The sequence below is a fragment of the Phoxinus phoxinus genome, assembly GCF_949152265.1.
Source record: "Phoxinus phoxinus genome assembly, chromosome: 19".
In the NCBI taxonomy this organism is placed as follows: Eukaryota; Metazoa; Chordata; class Actinopteri; order Cypriniformes; family Leuciscidae; genus Phoxinus; species Phoxinus phoxinus.
In genome coordinates this window covers 22,869,196-22,889,240 of record NC_136894.1, presented here as the reverse complement: position 1 = coordinate 22,889,240, position 20,045 = coordinate 22,869,196, and the positions used below count along the sequence as shown (strand labels likewise).

The 20,045-nt window shown below is 37.7% G+C and overlaps 1 protein-coding gene across 20 annotated transcripts in view; it reads left to right on the top strand.

Annotated features, from left to right (window-relative positions):
- The window catches only part of pleca (plectin a), a 91,380-nt gene that overhangs the window by 34,947 nt on the left and 36,388 nt on the right, over positions 1-20,045 (top strand). For 4 of the 20 annotated variants that reach the window (XM_079591699.1, XM_079591695.1, XM_079591708.1 and 1 more), the window contains exons 1-2: positions 2,800-3,169; positions 17,761-17,822. In XM_079591699.1, the coding sequence (XP_079447825.1) occupies positions 3,058-3,169; positions 17,761-17,822 (174 nt within the window). In that variant the 5' untranslated portion in view covers positions 2,800-3,057. Of the gene's footprint in view, positions 1-939; positions 1,070-2,799; positions 3,170-9,125; positions 9,448-14,407; positions 14,655-17,760; positions 17,823-20,045 lie in introns of those variants that run through there. The other 16 variants (XM_079591707.1, XM_079591702.1, XM_079591706.1 and 13 more) reach the window with 8 other exon arrangements.

Here is a 20,045-nt window from a genome sequence, read left to right as displayed (position 1 = left end):
GCCTAATTGCTTTAAACAAGCTGTAATGGAGATTGATGATGGTAGATCCTTCATGGAGGATCTGATCCAGAAAGGCCAAGGTAGGCAACATTTGATTTGCACATTTAAAGGAACACTCGGAATAAATACAAATTTAAAAAGCCCTTTTTTTTACAATTAAATACAGGATTCTGAAACTTGCTCCAATGTCCTTTTCGTTTCCTCTAAACTAAACATACATCACTTGATTTATTGCTGTTTACATTGGCACACATCTGCATGCTAATGTTTTTTTTCTTTGCTAGTTGTCTTGATGGGCGTTTCTTGAAAAGAAATAGATGTGGAGTTTCCTAATTGGTTGTTACCTGGTCTCAGTTACTGTATATGTTTAAAAGCTACCCAACATTCAGTTGTATTCTAGGTTGTTAGCACCATTTGCATCTGTATTTCTTTCCTGCAAGGCTTTACTATTTTGGTACGTCCACTTTACAGATCCATGTAGAATTTGAAACTCTGAGGTTTTACTGCAAAAAAAACCCTGCAGATTTGAGTTGCAGTTGTTTGGCAGTCCAGATTTGCAAACCTAGTAGTTGAGGTTCCCATTTATTTTCTAATTCTAGCAAATTAAGGGACGTCCCACTGCTTTTTGACTTCAGAGGCATTACACAATGAGTTCTTTGTTAAATATAGGCTGGTTTTTACCATAGTCTTTTTTTTCCATGTACTTCTTGAAAAAAGTACGGAAATAAATCCATTTGATACGTTTATATAGTTAAGTGTATAATGAACTTCACCACCATTGCAGGGATGCAGTTTCCACAACGGAAAACATTTGGAATGGATTGAATAAAACCCTTTCTTTTTTTTCTCGCTCTCTCAGTCTCCCTCCCTGTTTCCTTCCATGTTTTTCTCTTTTTTCCCCCCTCTTCTGACTGCTGTACGCCCCTCTGGATTTGATCAGCATACAATGTCTTGAGGTCAGATGTGCTACATTAGCAGTTGGTGTCAGTATTTTGCTTGAGAACGATAGAAGGGCCAATTTTGTTCAACATGAACCTCTGCTGCTGTTGCTGCCGATCTCCACCCGATGGTAGGTTGAAACTGAAGAACTTTCTCAATATTTTTGTGGACGATATTAGAAGTGCATATTAATTGAAATTGGGCATTGAATTGGACTCTTGTTCAGGGGGTCTTGCTGAAAGGGGACGTTTGTGTCATATATCATTTATATTGCATTACTGCCATTCCTAATAATGCTGTTTTTGAGTTCATAGCAATTTAATTCGACTGCAGATTTTTAAAAGCTTAAGGTGAAGTGTTCAGTTCTGCTTGTGTTCTGCTCCATCTCTATTGTGTATCTCACCTGCCATCCATCTCATACTCGAGGAATGGATGGCAGGTGAAACTGTACCACACTTAAAAGGAAGTGAGGTCAGAGTGCGGCCTGTAGAGGACGCCATTTTGGTTCTATCCATCAGCCCAGTTTCCAGTATGTAAACTTGATGTGTGCAAACTGCCCATGGGTGTGGTTTTGCAAGTTGCAACTTATCAAGTTAATATCTTTCTATTTATAGTTAATGTCTGTCTATCTATCTATCTCTCTCTCTCATTCTCTCGACTGCCACTGTTTTATTCCCAGTAACCTGGAAGATTATTCCTGTTAGGTTGTGTGTGTGTTGGCGTGTAAGTTTTTACAACCACAGCAGTGAGTGACGGGTATCTCGGGGTTGTTGCATAGCTTCATACCCGACCTGGATTCTCTTCTACTTTTAAACTCTTCCGTCGTCTCGTCTATGCATAGCATGAGTCCCGTTTAATGTGTCGCCAGCTCTATTTGCGGCGACTTTATTCGGTAGTGTAGAACTGTAACGCTTGTGCCCCTCCCTGTTGCTTGGTCACATGGCCATAGATCACCAAGATGGTCATTGTAACTGTTTTAAAATGGAGGTGCTTGTGCCAGTTTCATTTTAATACCATTGCTTTGTACATTGCTCCAGTACTTTAATGTGATAGTAGATGCATAGTTAGTGTTTTATGACTTTGGGTGTGCCATGAGCTATGTGTTTGGAAACAAACGTTCACAATAATATCCTTCACCACAGCACTTTAAGTACAAGTGTAATAGTGGTTCACTGTGTTCCAGGTTCTGCATGTTCTCAGTCCTTAATTTGTTTGTTCAGCAAGAGCAATAGCTCTCTCCCGCCGAGGATTAAATAATATTTTGACATTTGTTGGTAGAAAGTCTAAGACATCTGTCAGTCTGCTTGGCATTTTGTTGCGTTCCCGCTGTTTATAAATGAGAACCTTTTAATTGCCGGGGCGTATGGAAAGTTACAGCACATTGGTAAAGCTGGAAAACATATGGAAGTAATTTTCTCCTGAAAGTACAGTGCAGTTACATAATGAACGAGAGAAACTGCAAAAAATCACATTTTCACTAAACTAAAGAAAGAAGACAAAAATCCAGTAAACACATTTTTTATATTGCAGACCAGAAAACTTTGGTACAAGGCATTATGTAATAGTAGACTCTTATCGGCTGCTGAGGGCAAGTGAGTGTGTGTGTATGAGTGTGTGCACTCCCAAAACAAACCTCACTTATGTATTATTAACTTGAGCCGGAGACTCAAGCCTGAGTAGAGAGAGAAAAAAAAGCTCCTACAGTGGATTATAAGAGAACAACTATAGAGAAACAGGAGCTCTTCTGAATCATAAGACTGCAGAGACCAAACTGGAATGAGCGAGCGTGCTTAAAACGGAGCACAGAAACAAAAAGTACGCAGGCAGTGAGCTATTGGTCAAGGCGAGAGTGGTTGTGAAAGGAGGGTGGGAGGTGGAGGCAGCTCAAGCGCTTTTACCAGAGTCACGGATTGAGAAAGAGAGAGAGAGAGACGGAGAAAAAAAATAAAAAAGGACAGGAGGGGGGCAGCTGTCGTTTAGAGCTTTCGTACTTGGAGAAACTTTTTTTTGCTGGGTACATTTAAAGCCCCCCTGCCTCCTCCCTCCTATAGCCTCCCTCACCTTTCACCTCCAGCCTTGCTCCTGCGCGCGGAGCTCACAAATTCAATCCCAGGCTCGATGCCGGCAAACCCTTCTGGAACTGTGTTCCCAACCCTGGTGGTTTTGGGGCATGTGGCCACCTTGATAGCCGTGTGGAGATGGATGCAGCGAAGAAAGCAAGCCAGCGAAGGTAAGATGAAAATAATTTGACGCGCTAGGCTGGAAAAAGTCACGTATCAGTGTTCTGATAGTATCGGACAGCGTTTGTCCTGCGTGCTGTTGCTCTCTCTGTACACATGTGCTACACACCCTCAATTTCCCTCTACACCTCCCTCTCTCTCTCTCTCTCTCTTTTTTTTCTCTGGTGTGTTGAAACTGCGGGGTTAACCCTTTAAGTTCTGGACAGTGCAGAATGATGTTCTGGCTTTTGATGGGTTCCAGATGCGCATGTTGTAGCCTGTGGTGAAAAGCTCATTCATTTGAAGCACTTTGTTTGGGTTTGATTCTCAATTCTGGCAGGCGTTTGTACTTGTAGTATAACCTGTATTTTGCTATTTGGTTTAAGGGCCTTTTACTTGACGTAATGCAACATCATTTTAATGAATGTCGATGTACTACTACAGGTTGAAAAGCATACAGTGTGGTTCCCTTGTATTCAGAAGTGTCTTACTAGTATGTCAAGAATGCAAATTGTTATTATAGTGTCTAGAAGGAGCCACCTGGTTTCAGTTGTCCTAACAGGGCTTGCCTAAGGCATTGTACTGTAAGACATTCTGCAAAAGCTGTTATCATCTGGTTATCCTGTGAGGACTGCGGGGAGATTTTTCTGTAGTATGAAGGCAGAGCCCACACCCTTATCCTATAACCTTCAAACCTGCATTTTATCTGCCAGTCTATTTAAATAGATAGAGGTGTGGAAAGGTGACCAGTGTCTATAGGTGTGTCCTCGGTTACTGTCACTTCAGACAATAGTGCTGGGAGCATATTCTACCAACAGCGAATACTGACTTGAAAGCCGTAATTTACATAACGTGTGTTTATTTGGGCTTTTGTATGGCGTATTATTTGCATATGTCAAGAAGTTCTAATAAAACTCTGTCTCTGTCTCACGTTATCAAGAACAAAAAAAAACATTTTTCTCTGACGACCTTGCCTTTGACGGCGTGTTGTTTTCATTGAAATACCTCCCTGTTTTGTTCAGCAGAGGAAATTCATTTAATTCAATGCATTTAAAATTGTTGTTTTTTTAGTAATATGGATACTAGTGGAATGGCAAATGCATTATGTGTTATTATTATTTTTGCAAACTTCGTGGTTCATACCAGTATACACCTGGTTAAATAGATGGATCGTTCGTTGAAGGAATTAGTTTAATTGCATTTTCAGCATAATTCACTGTTCTGTTTAATCTGTCCATGTCGACTGGGTGTGGCCCTTGGGCGTTAGATATGTTCTCAGGGCTCGTTTGACTGGTAAATGAGGGCTGTTGCGCTGGAGGACAGGTTACGTCGCATTCAGACACCTGCAGCGTACACTAGCTTTTCATGTTCCTGTGGTCTCGTCTTATATAAACTTGAAACTCCAGCTTGTGTTGTGCATTTCTGTGCATAGTCATCATCTTATGAGTTGTTTCATTTCCTAATCGATATTTTACTATAGCTTTTTTCAGAGTATTTTAGTTTATACTACTGTTCAAAAGTTTGGTGTCAGTAAGATTTTTTTATTATTATTATTCAGCAAGGAGGCATTAAACAGATAAAAAGTGACAGTAAAGTCATTTATAATTTTCTAAAAGATTTATGTTTCAAATAAATGCCGTTCTTTTAAACCTTCAAAGAATCCTATATATTGTATCACAGTTTCCACTTTTTTCAACATTGATAAAAATCCGTAATTTTTCCTGAGCACCATACAGTACTAGCATATTAAAATGATTTCGGAATGATCGTGAGACATTAAAAAACCAGAGTACATTTCAGCGATGACTCTATTAAATTACTATTTTAAATAAAATAGAAAATTAATTTTTAAATTTAAGTAAAATTGCACAATATTACAGTTTTTTTACTGTATTTTTGATCATATAAATATTTAAAAAAAAAAAATCTTATAGACCCTAAACTTTTGAATGGTACAATGCTAGTGTGCTCAATCTATTGTTCAAACCCCAGTATGTACCTTCTCTTTTCTGGCTATACTGACTCGGTTGGGGTTTCATGAGGTGAATTCTGGTGACAGTGCTAGCGGTTGCTCTTCATTAGAAGCAGGTGATGAGGATTACACAAAAGGTTATGTCAGTTTTAAGAGACTCTGTTGAATGCCAGTTGAAACGTGGCCGGCTTCGGTCTGTTTGATCACTGAAGGTCATTCAGTTTAGGTGAGTTGTGAGCACTGGCCAAAGTAAAGGGTAGTTGTGTAAGGTTGAGTTTGAATGTCAGCTGGTTGTGGCAAATTTAAGGAAGGTTATGTTAGGAATTCACCATAGCTAGTTTAAATTAAGAACACACTTCCTCTACAGAGTACTCCGTGCCACGATAGTTTACTTGCTGTTAGTGATGTGTGTATCCTGGATACAACCAAAACAACACCCGTGAGCAACATGATGTTCTTGACTTGGGGCTTTAAAACATGACAGTCATTATGTGTGCTCATTTGATCTGTGAGCAAATATCACACCGCATATCCTTAGCATGATGGTATAACCTCTATGTCCAGTTAGTACTCTGCTGCCTACAATGTGCAGGTTTGTTCACTGGGAACCGAAAGTAACTCATTCACGCTAAACGTTTACAACCGGGAACAATACAAGTCGACACCATTATAAGTTTGCTTAGAAGTATTTCCTACTAAAGCAAGGCGGTATTTGACTTTGGTCAAGCATATCCACAGCAGACTGGGGGTGGCCTTGGATGGAACAATTTGTACTTCCTATTTGGCAAAAGGCAAGACAACAGCCTTTTTTCTTGTCAGGCTGATTTCATTATTTTATTCACCTTTCTACTGTATAGGCAGCCAAGTCTTATTGAAAGCCCATTTTGCCAGCGATTTATTACCCCTTTAACTTTAACTCTATAATTTAATAGCAGATATTTAATAATTTAATAATAATATTTTTTCAAACTTTTTTAAATGTCTATTTATTTTTATTTTTAAAGTTAAAGGGATAGTTCAAAATGAAAATTAGCCCATGATTTACTCACACTAAAGCCTAGGTGTATTTGACATTCTTCTTTCAGACGAATACAATCGGAGTTGTTGGGAGTGAATGGCTGTTTGACTTTGGAAGTCCATTAAAGTCCATCTATTCATGATTAAAGTGCTCGACACGGATCTGCGGACTTGAACTTGATGCACAACGTCATGACGGCAGTTGACGCCTCTCGCGGTTCAAACAGACAGTGCTGGGCAACTGCGTTCGTCATTACATTGTGCGTCAACTTCAAGTGTTACTCTTTTGGCGTAAATGGATGCGTACTGCCGTCTGCCGGAAGCTAGTTATTTTAGTCGATAAAGTTTTAAGTTTTATGAATATTTGTCTTACACGAACGCATCGCTTCACTTCAGAAGACCTTTATTAACCCCACGCAGATCCGTGTCGAGCACTTTAATCTTGAATAGATGCGCTTTATACTTCCGTAGTCAAACAGCTATTCACTCTCATTATAAAGCTTGGAAGAAAGGACTTTTTTTTTTATATAACTCTGATTGTATTTGTCTGAAAGAAGAATGTCATATACACCTAGGATGGCTTCAGGGTGAGTACATCATGAGCTAATTTTTATTTTTGAGTGAACTATCCCTTTAATTGACTATTACTCCAGGGCATGAAATCGTCAACAATCTCATGGCAAGTCATAACTATTTAACTTTTTTTTGCGAATCTGTGGCTAATTCTTATGAATTCAACCAATCTAATTCATACTTTTCATGTGATCTGCTTTCACCCCGTAACAGGTATGTTTTTTTTTTTGTTTTTTTTTATTCACATCATTCATATGAAGTGGCCAGTTTGTAGCATAGATACGTTTCCCAGTGAGATCGGGTTGAGATAATTTGGTTAATGTGGCCGAAACATCACAAGAAGAAGTGATTTCAGGATTTCAAGTAGGCAAGAGTGCTCCATAAATGTACCTTATAAGGAAGAGATTGACTTAATTCGACCTCATAAGGAAGAGATTGTTGAAGCTTATCATTTTATACATAGTGTTTCTGTGCTTTTTATACCAAGGAAGTCTTTAAGAGGGACTTGACCTTTTCATGATGCCATTGTATTGTTCCCATTGACCACACATTTAATATAGTTAGTTAGTATGAATAATGTTTCCCTGAGCTTCACAAAAATCAAAACAGTCATATCTTTCACTATGACAGATATTTCTCATTTTTCCATAAACTCTGAAGATTATAACAGCCCTTCAGAATATAAAGCACCATGATTTGCTTACAGCCATGAAGCAGGCAGAAAAACACGCGGGAACATTAACGCTAGCTTAAATAGATCTGTATGAAACAGATTTCACTGTATAAAATTAAAATCTGGCTCATCATCTGCTTTTGTTGCATTGTTCATCTGCAGTGTGAGATAGATTGGAGATTTACCATTTGGGACATTTAGTAGGCTATATGCAGTTGTGTAGTCCAAATGGTTTAGGTTAATTAACAAATCTGGGATGTGAAAACGAAACATGATGCATTTTAAAAGTGTATTTTTCGCTGTAAGATCGTACTGTGTGAATGTAAGAATGTACTGTGTGAATTCTTGAGGTAAGTGGCGCTTTTATTTACACTTCACCAGAGATGCTCATAGTCCTGGTTGCAGATGCAGTGTGGTGTAGTGTAGTGAGTCAGATTTTCTGAATGCGTCAACTATAAAGAATTCCCTCAAATGAAGTTATTATGTTGAATGACTCACAAACATCACGAATCGTCTTCGTGGTTCTGAAAGCTTTTGGTTTGAGTCAAAGTCTGTTTTGTTACCCACCCCATTCATCTGTTTTTATTAAATACATAATATAATTCATTTTTACTGGCTTTTATAAGTCAAGTCTCACTGTACACCAACTCTTCTCAACAAATTTCAGTGCAGATTGAAATAAAATTATGTTGTATATCTAGAGTGAGGATGCTACGGGAAAGAAGAAATTCCCTATCATGAGATTGTTCTTTTGTGAGCATTTATGAAAAAAAAATTGCATTGTGAATTGGAAGTGTAGTTGGGAGAAAATCTGAATTCATCTTTCTATTGAGCATGAGCGTATCGCCAGCTCAACGTGTACCTGTACTGACACCGCCTTTGTTTGCATCCCTATTCAAATATTGAATAACCTGCACTCCAGCAGTCTTTGAATATCACTCACTACCTCACAGTTGAAACAGGAAACGAAAAACAAAATATAGCAGCATTAAAAAGCTCTCCATTACTGATTTTAAATCCAGTTGAAATGCTCCCCTTTTGTCTTGATGCTGTGCCATTGTTTGTATTATTAGTTTGTTGAAGTTTATTCTAAATATTCCCCTCCCCTATTCTATATTATTTTTTCTTTTGTTGTCTAGGCTATATATACATGCCTTGTTTGTTGTTTCTTATATTTGTATTGTTGTTTTTTATCTGGGCTGTAAATCACCTTGGTTTGTGATAAAAAGTGATTTATGATAAAATGTACTGATTGGGTTGGGTTCAACTATTTGCGTGCAATCTTAAATTGTGCAACGGCTGATCGTACGTATCAGGACGTTTTTCTGGTGAATTTATGACATGGCACCTGTTGCCTAACAAACCTAGGCTATATCACCAGTGCTGGAATTTTACAATGACTTTCATGAGTTCGAGTCGACTTATATTTTTGAAGCCATATTTTATTCGGAGTGCTGGTTCTAATTCGCGCTACCAAAATACTATTTCGTCGCCTCAAGCAAATTAGCCTATATTTAACCGTCAACATGTTAAAGAAATTGTTTAAAATAAAGATGTTAAAAAGTTTAAAACAAAACAGTGAAATGTTTTAGAATAAAAAAAAAACGTTCCCGTTTTAATCAGTAACAGCGGTGAACAGCCCATTTGGGAGGAGGAATCATATTTCAATGGCAGTCCGGGAGAAGAGTTTGTCCCGGAGCTCGAGCAGAATGAGCGCAGCTTCAATCACATTGCGATGGGTTGGGCTAGTATTGAGGTAAAGCTTTCACTGCTTTCCCAGTGAGACGCCCCTTCGTTTTTCAGTCCCAAAACAAATGTATCCAAACGTGTGCCGCTGATACAGCGTTTGGGGAACTAAACTAAACCACAGAGGGTCAGGGAGCGCAACAGTTTTTCCTCTGTGAACATGGCTGGCGCGGGTGACACTTCCACGGCAGCTCCGCCGTGTCTCGCTATATTCAGCCTGGATGTGATTTACGGACGCGGGAACTATATTCACGAGATGAGCTGCGGTGAAGTCGGACCACATTTGTACAGCCGCATGTGCTGCGCAGGTATGTGATGTCTGAGGCTCCGATTTTTGCCGAATGCATCAGCTCAGCTGAGGAGAATAGGAGGAGTTCGATCGAGGGGGGCGATAACTATCGGTGTGTGTGGGTGCGCGCGCGCATGTGTTGTTTAGTTGGGGGGGGGGGGGGGGGGGGGGATGTTGCTGTAGTTAACCTGTTTTGTGCCAATGTCATAAACGTTCGTATGTTCCGTCCTACATGTAAGGTAGCCTACTCAGTATTTATGTTTGGGGTTTTTTTGGAAGGGGGGTGGGGGGGGGGGGGGGGGTCGAGCTTATTTACTGTGAAAACATTTTCATTATATAGTTGACGTGACGGTTGGCAATGACATGAGTGTCCTGCAGTCTATAACACTTATTAAAACAGCTTTAAACATTTCCTTCTAGCATTTCCTATGCCGCCGAATAATTATTTATAGAATAGGCTACATGGAACCAGAATATAGGCATATATGGAGTATTACAGTAGCCTAGCCTACTGCATATGTGAGCGGTCTATACTTGTGCAAGTACAATTAATTTCCCACACCACAGAGCTATTTGAAACAACATAGCTTAGTTTAAAATGTTTATGTATAGGCTATATAGCCTACATTTTAAATTAAATTAAAACATTTTAGCACTGAAAAAAGTGAATGTCAATTTATAATTCAGTGTTTAATTAATTGATATATTATAAATTATGATCAGATATATACATTTAATATAATATACAAAATTACAACTGTGTAGGCCTATGTAGGATACCTATAGGCGTAGGCTCATACAGATATTTTAAATGTTTTTGAAAGAAGTCTCTTATGCTCACTAAGGCTGCTGCATTTATTTGATTAAAAAAATACATTGACATACAAAATGCTGATTTAATGCTCAAGATACATCTCTTATTATCAATGTTGAAATCAGTTTTTGCTGTTTTTTTTTGTGGAAACCATGTCTATCATTCAAAGCTTTGGTGTAAGGTGTTAAAAAACTAAATATTGTTGGTTTAACTTAAAAAAAGTATAGTAACCTGGTTGCCTTAAAGTAAAAAAAAAATTTGTTAATACAATGAAAGAGATTGGTTTAATCAACAAAAACTCAATATTATGTTATCTGAACCACATACATTAGGTTGATTTGACAAAAGAAAAAATATTGTGATAAATAATACAAATATATTTTTTTACAGTGTAGCCTACCTTTATTCAGCAAGGATGCATTAAATTATGCTTTAAATAAAAAATTATAATAACTGAGCAGCAAATCAGCATATTAGAATGATTTCTGAGGGATCATGATATACGATGAAGCCTTGATGAGCATGTGAGACTTATATATAAAAAAAAACACATTTCAAAATTGTACTTATTCTAAACATTTGACTGGAAGTTTATATATTTATTTATCTTCATGGCTCTGGAAGTACTTAGAGTTATTTCACTAACTATAAACATGTGTATTGTAAGAGGAAAAATTGCATCTCAGCATCTCCTTCCTTTGGAAAAGTGCGCCTCACTGGACCAAAACCGCAAAGACTCTAAAAATATTGGCGGGTTGTTCCTAACTCACAGCTTCTGTATGTTTGGGTCTGTTGCCTCGGTAACCGGTCAGCTTTTATTTTCCACTGAAACTAAGTGATTGCCTGAAAAACGTTTAGACATGGCTACCAGCTGTGAGGAACACCAGTGTACAAAGAGAAATATGCGAAAATGATACATGACTTATGGTGCTTGTCCTTACCTCATTAATTAAGTGATAAAGTGGTTTAATTGTCTTTGCTCTATCCAATAGTGGCCACTAGAGGGAGACATTTTATTAGTCGTCCCAAACCTTTAAGCATTTCTTTTCATGCTGTTCTAGCAACCAAAGCAATGCCATTTGAAAAAAAATGCTTTTTTTCCTCAGTTTTGTTTTTATTTTCTCCTCACCCTTCAAAGTCTGTCCAATACAATTATTTGTAAAATATTTTGACAACTATTCAGTTTCCATCTAAAACATAAATATAGGCTTGTTTCAGTAAGATTTCCAGACTCTTTTTTTTTTTTGCATCACAAATCAGGGCCTTTTATGTAAGTGGGAATGCTTGAGAGAATGTGAGCATGTAAAAGAATGCTGACCAGAACATATTTTGCAAGCATTCCAGCCTTGTTTATGAATTAACTAGCACAAGTTTTCACACGACTGGCTGTTGGAGGAGGGGTTGTTGGTGTGAACCTGTCTTTAAGAGTTATTATTAGTCATTGTAAGGAGTAGAGGCATTATGTCCCTGATGTAGGATGAGTTACTGCTTGAGTGTGTGTTTAAAGGTGATGCGTGCAGGTCATGAATGAGCGAGTGACAGTTTGGGGTTTACGGAGCTCCCTCTGCCCGTCACATCACATCTCTGCATTCTTTTTCAACAACAACCACACACACAAAAAATGACCTTGAGCTGTTATGAGTTTTTTTTTAAAGTTTTTATTTATTTATTTAATAAAAAATGACACAATTGACAATATTTCAACTATTTAAGAACTAACAGAGTAATCTAATTTGAAATATGAACGGCTGTGCTAAGAAAACCAGTTAAAAGTATATATTTTTAAATGATTAACTTCAATTAGTAGCATTAATTGATATGATCATTTATTTATTTTATATTTATTTAATACCCATGTAGATGTAGGTCTGCATCATGGTCAATTATTATGATTATTTAACATTTTGTAACACTTACATTTTGTAAATTTGATTGCACAAAATAAAATTAATTTGTGATCAAATATTTAAGAGTACAGAGTACATTACCACATTTGTATCAGTTGAAAACGCATCAGTTTGTTTTGTGCGTATCAGAGTTTTATTTACTCCTAGGATGGAAATGAATATCAAAAGTAAACATTGTCCTGTCAGCCCTAAGGACACTTCAGAGAAAATCAAATTCCAAAGTCTGCAGAATCTGGCACCCTTCGTAAAGCTGTCAAATTTTCACACACTTTGCCCTTTTTCTCTTTACATCTCATCACACACATAAGCTGAAGGGGTTGCCCCGTGTTATCGGTATGTTTTTATAAAGGATTAAGTGTGTATCTGGTCTGTGTGTTTTGTTATGGTGCTCTCAAATAGTGCTGAACTTGTGATGCCTGGTACCTGCGCTTACACGTTATTTCTCTCTTACTTCTCAGAGGTATTATGTGACTTACATAAGGACTGAGGAATTAACCCGAGAACAAATTACTTTCAAATGGCACTAAAATTCTTTTATAAAATTTAGTCTAAGCATCTTCAAGATTGTTGATTATTCTTTAAAGCAGTTCATAATAGATAGTTATATTACACACATAGGTTTTTTACTGTTTATGTACAACAGTTCAGATGTTTAAAGTGATTTATAACTCAAGGCCATTTTTCCAGAATTTTATTTTTAGTATTAACTAAAATACTATTTTAGCAGATTCATCTGACGGATAACTTGGAAGCTTTTTCTCTCAAGAATTGCATTAGACTACTCTGATCACATTATTTATATCTGTGTGCAGATGTGTTATTCTTTGCATTAAGTTGCATTTCATATTTTAGCTCATCTCGTACATTTGTTGTGTTGCTGTAAACACTGCTAGTGGCTCTTGTTAGCGCTGTCTTCAGTCAAGGCAGATGGGGTAATAGCTGCAGGTCTTCCAGCTCAAGCCCAAACAGGCCACGGCCCCGAGCTGCAATGCAAAGAATCCTCCAATCTGCCATCCTTTCCAACATAGAGATTGTCTGTGAGGTTTGGGTTCCAGTCACACCTGTGCACTCAGGAATATGACTCCTCTCACTCCTTCCTGTGCGCATGCACACTTCAAAGAAGTGACTTGCTTGTCATTTTTGTGCTGCTGATAGTAGGGGTCGATTGTTCGGGGAAAGAGAGACAGAGAGACTCTTTGAATCTCTGCATCATCTGTTTGCATTCACACGCTCATTTCAAACGCTGCCTTTAGGAGATGCCTTTATTGCAACCACACATGCACAGGGGTTCTCTTGTGTGCGGCCGCATTTTTGCCTGTCTAGGATGACTTTGGCAGGACTGCATGAAATAATGTCTTTGTTGTGACTATCTACATCAATCAAAGAGCATCAGCGACTGCTGGCACTAAAAATCTGAACCTTTCTACTTGAGACTACAAGAGCCTTTCTGTGCGACTCCTGAAATTAGTCACATTTTCCCTTAAGAGTGGGATTTCCCGGTTGGTGGAACACCAACCCCCTCCTCCCCATCCCAAACAGATGGAATACCATGGAAACAGACCCTCGCCTTGATTTTCCCTTGGTACATTACATGGCGACTTATTTCCATTGCTTGCTGCTACTGAAGTAGCTTGTACAGTAAAATAACTTACTTATACCAAGTTTTTGTCCTAACCAGTCAGGACCATGTCAAAGAAAAGTAGCTTGGATACCACAGTGACATCTGATTAGTCCAAAATTCTGTATATTAAACATCAAATAGGTTCTGATTGGCTTTTAGTTCACAGACAATTTACTGTTCAGACTGGTCACATTCCCAGGGCAGCTGCTTCTCTTGGGTTTGCAGATGTGAGCTGCGGTAACTGTTAACCATTTTCGAAGTATGCAATAAATGTGCAGCTTTTGTGCTTCTGAGCAGAAGTTTACGTATCGTATAGCATTTAAAAAAGAACGATAAATCATATTCTCTGCTGTAGTTTTCATTTTTTGCTGTTTGTCATGTCATTTCCTCAGCTGTACACCATCAACTTGTGGTCAGCCACAATGGGTGTTTTGTGTGCGCGTTCACACTTTTTTCAACCACAAAATGAGAGACCCCCATCCAAAAAAGAGGACGGCTTTTTGTATTTATAGCCTGAAGACAGGTATTTAGCTAGAAGTGTGGAAAAAGCAAGCCGAGGGAGAGAGAGAGAAACAGAACTGGAGGGGAAGAAAAGTGAGAAAAGGGAGGGCGAATCGAGCAGGCTTGGAACACACCCACTCGACTGCATGGGTCTTCTCCTTTGCTTTCTGAAACGCCAGACTGGGTGAAAAGAAACAGTTCAGGTGGTTTAAACGGATCGGTAGAAAGTGTGAAACTGTGGCTTTACTGAAAGAACTGAAGTGCAGGAATGGCTGTATATCAAGGGTACAGAACGTACTCCACTGACAGCGTCGGCAGTGACGTGGTCTTCTCAGAGGAAAGTCCTTACCAGGGGATGCTCAGGGCCATGGATGAAAGAAAAGGTACAGCGGAAATTCTTCGTTTGATTCTTCATTGTTCCATGCTATTAGACACTAAATCTATTTTTGATATCCTATTTAATCTTTGCTTGATAAGTTCTGCAGTATGATGTTAACATCTGCAGTCGTAATATGTAATTTTGAGCTAAAATTACTATTTTTATAATTGGCACAAATTTGAGGTTCCTTTAGCTATTTAAACATCATGCGATCAAGTTGTAATTCTGCATCATGATTGGCTCTCCATGGACAGGTGAAAAGTACTTGTAATCTTTCCAACTAATGATAAGATGGGAAAGTGGATGTTTTGGGGCTCCAAAAGGAGGGGCCGTTGCAAAGGCGTATCCCAAATCTGGGTTGTGGTCCCGTGTGCACACGATTGGCATGTTGGAAAAGAGGTCACAGTTTTGGTACAGCGCAGCTCAAAAACGTCTTGATTTATTTCTGACTATAATTTACGCGGACTTATTACTTCATACAGTAAAACTCTATTCCCTCAAGCTACGCTTTCAGTTTTACGAGTGTAAAATTCAAGCTGCTGTGCAGAGGAATGCGCCTTCCCTCAGATCTTGTGTTTCTCCGTTAGACCATGAAAGCTGGAAAACCTAAACTTATAGGCTTTTATGTCGGTTACCTTTCAATGAGGCTCTACATGTCTGTTGAAGTTTTGCTTGGAATTTAAAGTGCCACCCTGATCTGGCCTTTGACCTTTGCAACCATTCATTCACACACGTCTTAAAGCTGTTCTCAGACCAGCTCACTGATGGAAATTATCACTTAGACTTACATATGATCAAGACTGCAGTAAAACGCACCACCTGTGTCGTCTTTTCATGTCTTCACATGCTTCTGAATGTTTTGTGGTTATCAAAATGTTTATGCATTTTATGCAGTGCAATATGTAAAAATGTAAAAAGATTCCTCAGTTGTGGTTGACTAGATAGATGTTTATTGTTTCATAAAGAACTACAATACAATGAGTCATTATGCTTTCACAGGAATTGGTTTTCGTGATAGCACGAGTTTTGAGAAACAGGAAGTGATATAGTGATGCCAACTGGCGTTGTCGCCATGGCAACAGAATGACTGAACAACAACATGCATCCAATGCAGCTGTTTTGATACAGTTAGTTGTCCTGCATTATGTTATCTTGCAGTGTTTTGATGATAAACAGAACTGAGGTCATATCACAAGAATTTCAGTCACGCTTACTGGTCATCAGAAACATCATCAGTCTTAGTGCTTTATCTGTGACAGCGAGCTGTGTTCTTCTCCAAATGTCCTTTAACTTCAGCCCCACTTGCATTCTCCTGTTTTCTCTTATTGCTTTCATGCTAGCTCAAGTGTAACATCAGATAGTCAGAAAGGAATTTGAAAGTCCCATTTATACTGGCTTTATCGAATCGCTCTCTTATATTATGTCATGAAGCTTCTTCACAAGATCATTGTGAAACCCATTAGATTACTTCTGGAACGTCTCATTCCTTTAGCACACCTTGAAGCAAGTTTCCAAATAAATGTTTAATGACATTGATGATGGTTAAGCAAGATGAAGGTCAATACTGAACCGTTAAAAGCTTCTAAAAAATCGAGGAGCAAATAAAATAGTAAAACAGTGCTGGTAAAACCTTATTTGAGGTCAGTCATGGGTTTCTCAGAAGCATCTTATTCCCGGTACACATTGTACGATTTTAGGCTGTCCCAAACAAAAGATGACCAATCGTGGTAATTTCTGTGGTCGTGGCTGGTCCTACGTCGGACAGTGAGAGAGGTTCAAAGACGGCCGTTGTCATGGTCTGGTGACCAAAGACATCCTGCGCTATTTTTCTGACAGTGTCAGAAATGTAGCATGATGACCTATGTCTACTGACTAGCCAATTAAAATGCAACATGAAATGGCGTATTGATCAACGCAACATGGCACTAAAACCCTAGCCATGACTGCGTCTATATTCTTCTTTCGCCTGCTCTTCTTTATTCATTGCACATAAAACACCACAGTTGTGAAAGTGTGATTCATCTTGCGCTTGCTGATGATGTTTTTTTTTCTATACTAACTTACGTCGTAGCCTATATGATGCACGTCGTACCCAAGTGTATTAGATCCATCATGTAATACAATGTGATTTGTAATGATCTTATATGATTGCCAGAATCGCACAGACTGTAGCAGGCTTAAGTTCCAGACAATTCGATTATTTTTGTTATTTATTTATTTATTTTGCTAGTAGTGAATCACTAGTCACTAAGACCTGCAAATGTCTGAACTCAAGTGAAGAAAATAAAACAAAGAACTGAAAAAAATAAAATTAAGTCAGTCGGCTACAATTAAAAGAGCTAAAAAATCATTCACTCCGTTATGTGCCGTTTTTGAAGGGCTCAAACAAGCAAATATAGGCCACTAATTTCCACTGTGGTATCTCTAAGATATGCATGTTCATAACGTGGGCCCACCCAATCACAGTGCAGGATTTTGGGTGATTAAATAGGCTACCACTGAGAACACTGCGATTTGGCATTGAATTCTGCCTCATAACATACACTGCTATTCAAGCTTGGGGTATGATCACAATTCAAAATAACTTTTTTCTACTTTAATATATTCTAAAGGGTAATTTAGCCTATGTGATGTGAATGCTGAATTTTCAGCATCCTTACTCTTTTCTTCAGTTTCACATGATCCTTCAAAAATCATTCTAATATGCCGATTTGGCTTTTTTTTCAGGATTCTTTGATGAATATATTTGAAATAGAAATCTTTTGTAACATTATAAATGTCCTTGCTGTCACTTTCAGTCTCTTTGCTGAATTAAAGATTTAATTTATATTACAAACTTTTAAATGGTAGTGCATTTTTATAGTATGAAAAGTATATGAAAACTATAATGACAGATCACATTCAAATATGATGAAAAACTAATGATAATTCCTCTAAGCCTTTGCTTCTCTAAAATCCTCTCAATGTGAAACCACATAGAGCATTATTATCTGAGAATAAAGAGAACTCCTCATCAATTCAGAAGTTTCCATTAGTATGCAGTGGTTTCCAGTGTTCCTCTCTGATTTGACTCCATTTGACTGAAAGTTTTTACTTTTTGTGTCTTGCAGATGAACGGGATCGAGTACAGAAAAAGACCTTCACAAAATGGGTGAACAAGCATCTGATGAAGGTATTACCATCCAGATGAAAACAATTCTAAGTTTACAGCTGTATACAATTACTCAAGGTGCTTGAGAATCATATGGTCACAGAGATTCAATTGAATCGTATTGTGAATCATATGCAATGTGCATGTTCCTTTTGCTCAATGGCTTGATTCTACACTCTTAAAAATAAAGGTTCTTTATTAGCATTTCCTGTTCCATGAAGAAGCTTTAAAATCCATGGAACAAACGGTTCTTTATAGTGGAACAATGTTTCTTTTGATTTTTTTTGAATGTTCTTCACACTAAGAAAAAAAAGGTTATTTTAAGAACTGAAAGGTTCTTTGAGGGACCACATATGATTCTTCCATGAAGCATTTTTTAAAATTGTGCTTGTTGACTTGATTTATTAATTGGATTTCTGGTCATTAACATATTGTTAGAGAGTGTAGGATTTAAAAAAAAAAATGTAGTATTAATAATATAGCTCAATGTCTAGTTTGATCAATGGCCACTTTATCAATTCAATGAATTGAAGGAATATCTCAAGGACTTGTTTTGAAGTTGACAACTACAAATAATTAGTGACAGCTGCTTGATTGGGAACTATTAGCACATACTAAAACGACACAGAAAACATTGTTATTTGTCTGTCATCACATGGAAAATAACAGGGTATGACGAAGTGCAAGAGTGAAAATGATAGGTGCGTGTGTGTGAGAGAGAATTGAGAGAAAAGCCATCAGTTCAACAGGATATACAGTTTTTTTGTTTGTCTAACCTGTATGTGAAAGCATATGGTGAATGTACTGTACTTGAGTGCCACCGCTGCGGAAGATCATGGTGGTTAAATAATCATCCTGTATACACCCAGTACACTGCACTGCTGAAAGGTGCTGTTTATTTATTTATGAGTGTTTGAGGATGAGTCATCAACATCTGGTCTCATTTTATATCCCCAAAGAAACAGATCGTTTTCTTGGTACTGCTTGTATTTCATCCGACAGTCTGGCCCTCAGGCGCCCCCTGCCCTGCCCTGCCCTGCCCTGCCTGCTTCCACGAGCATTTGCGCCAATTTGAAACAATTGTTTTACCGTTAGAACAAACTACTATTTTAAATAGAATTTGAAGAATTATTATACATTCAGCTCTTATGACCTCATATTAGACATTAAATATTTGTATTTTACACTGCAGGATAATTTAAAACGTGACTTAAAGCAAAATTAATCAACAACAAAAATAGTTATCAAGGATATGGGTAAAAAGTATCTTTCACTTTCACAAGCTGAATGTGTAGAAATATATTTAACAATAAGTTTCTTTTTAACCATAGTGGATCTTTAAAATTGTCTTCATGTTCTGAATGGTTCATACAAGGTGCTTGAAGTAATTGAAGTACTTGAATTTGACTTTTGGAAATTTAAGTCTTGAAAAACCCTTGAAAACAGTCATATTTTTGAAGAGGTACTTGAAACGTGCTTGAATTATTGATTAGTGTTTTCACTAAATTTAACTAAATAGTGTTAATCAAAGTTAACGCTGCAGCCTAACTGAGATATAGAGCTATTTCGCATGGCTGAGCATGATATTAAGTATATGATACTTTCATTTAAAGTAACTTTCATTCTTCAGGTCAATCATATATTCATGGGGAAAAAACAGTTTGAATGAGGAAAGGGATATCTTTGTTATATCCTTTCAATGGTTAAGGGGAAGTCCCATGCCTGACGGCATTGGTCAATGGATTGATCTCTATGAAGTGAAACATCAGATACCTTATATCTGTAATTTGATTTAAAGAAAGAAAAATAATAATAATAATTTATATATATTGTGTTGATTGTAGTCCTTGAAATGCAAAGTAGGGCTTGAAAAGTCCTTAAGTCATTTCATTTCACAGAATCTGTATGAACCCCTGTTTAGGCTACATCTAAAAAAGTAAAATAAATAAAACAATAATAAATAAATAAAATAATAATCATTAAATTATTAGATTAAATTATTAAAGTAAAATATTTAAGCACTTTTCATTTTGACTGAAGCTGTGTTACTTGAAGACTGATTTTTCTTCCTCCTCTGAGGCGTAGGGTTTATTTGGTGGTCTGCAGTTCAGATCCAGTGACTCAGAGGCTTTGCTGTGGGTTGTTCATGTGACGTTTGGGATGGAAACCTGGGACAGCAGCAAAGCCTTTCCCTCTCTCGTTTCAATCTAGGCACAGAGAACACCAACCTTCAAGATTAAAACG